General features: G+C 38.2%; 1 protein-coding gene across 1 annotated transcript in view; it reads right to left on the bottom strand.

Annotated features, from left to right (window-relative positions):
- Positions 1-635, bottom strand: part of LOC118598481 — a gene marked incomplete in the record, with an annotated part of 5,459 nt that extends 4,824 nt beyond the window's left edge. The window contains 1 exon segment of the mRNA XM_036211193.1: positions 260-635. Within this exon segment, the coding sequence (XP_036067086.1) occupies positions 260-626 (367 nt within the window).
- Position 636: the final 1 nt, after the last annotated feature.

The following is a 636-nucleotide window of genomic DNA, read 5'->3' as shown; positions in this document are numbered from 1 at the left end:
GTTTTGTTGATTATTTGTTTAGAATTCACAATGTAAGAGTAGCCTACCGTTGGTGAAAACTGTGAATACAGATGGAAAAAAAACTGAGCCACATAAGAAAACTCAACACAACTCTAAAGCACAAGACTTTACTTTGCAAAAGTGAAACTATGTAAATAAAATATTTATATATTTGAATGAAAACAGCTTTAGAGGTTTTGAACAAAACAAAAACATGTTAAAGCTAAAATAATTAAATAAATATTAATTCACCTTAAACCTTCTTCCAGCATTCTCCTTCGAACAGTGCTTTCAGACACGGCTAACATGTTAGCAATAGCCTTGGTGGTCATACCACAGAGGACGAGAGTCCGGAGAGCTTCAAGTGGAACTTCAAGACATGGACGACCGGCGTGTTTAGACAGTTCCTCTGTGGTGTAGTCCAATCGAACTTGGTGCTCAATTGCTCTTAAATGAGCAAAATCAGAGTCGTGGATGTTAGCGTGCTCTTCTGCCGCGTATACCAAACCGATCATTTCAAAAATGTCATGCAAACGTCTCAAAATAGTGTGTGCTGACAGATTGCCTGTTTCTATTTGATCCGCTAAGCTCAGCAAAGCTACACGGATGTCACCGAAATATGTCATCTTGGTGATT

This window comes from Oryzias melastigma, unplaced genomic scaffold (assembly GCF_002922805.2).
Source record: "Oryzias melastigma strain HK-1 unplaced genomic scaffold, ASM292280v2 sc00917, whole genome shotgun sequence".
NCBI lineage: Eukaryota > Metazoa > Chordata > Actinopteri > Beloniformes > Adrianichthyidae > Oryzias > Oryzias melastigma.
The sequence above is the reverse complement of the archived record's forward strand: the minus strand, read 5'-3'. Positions and strand labels throughout refer to the sequence as shown.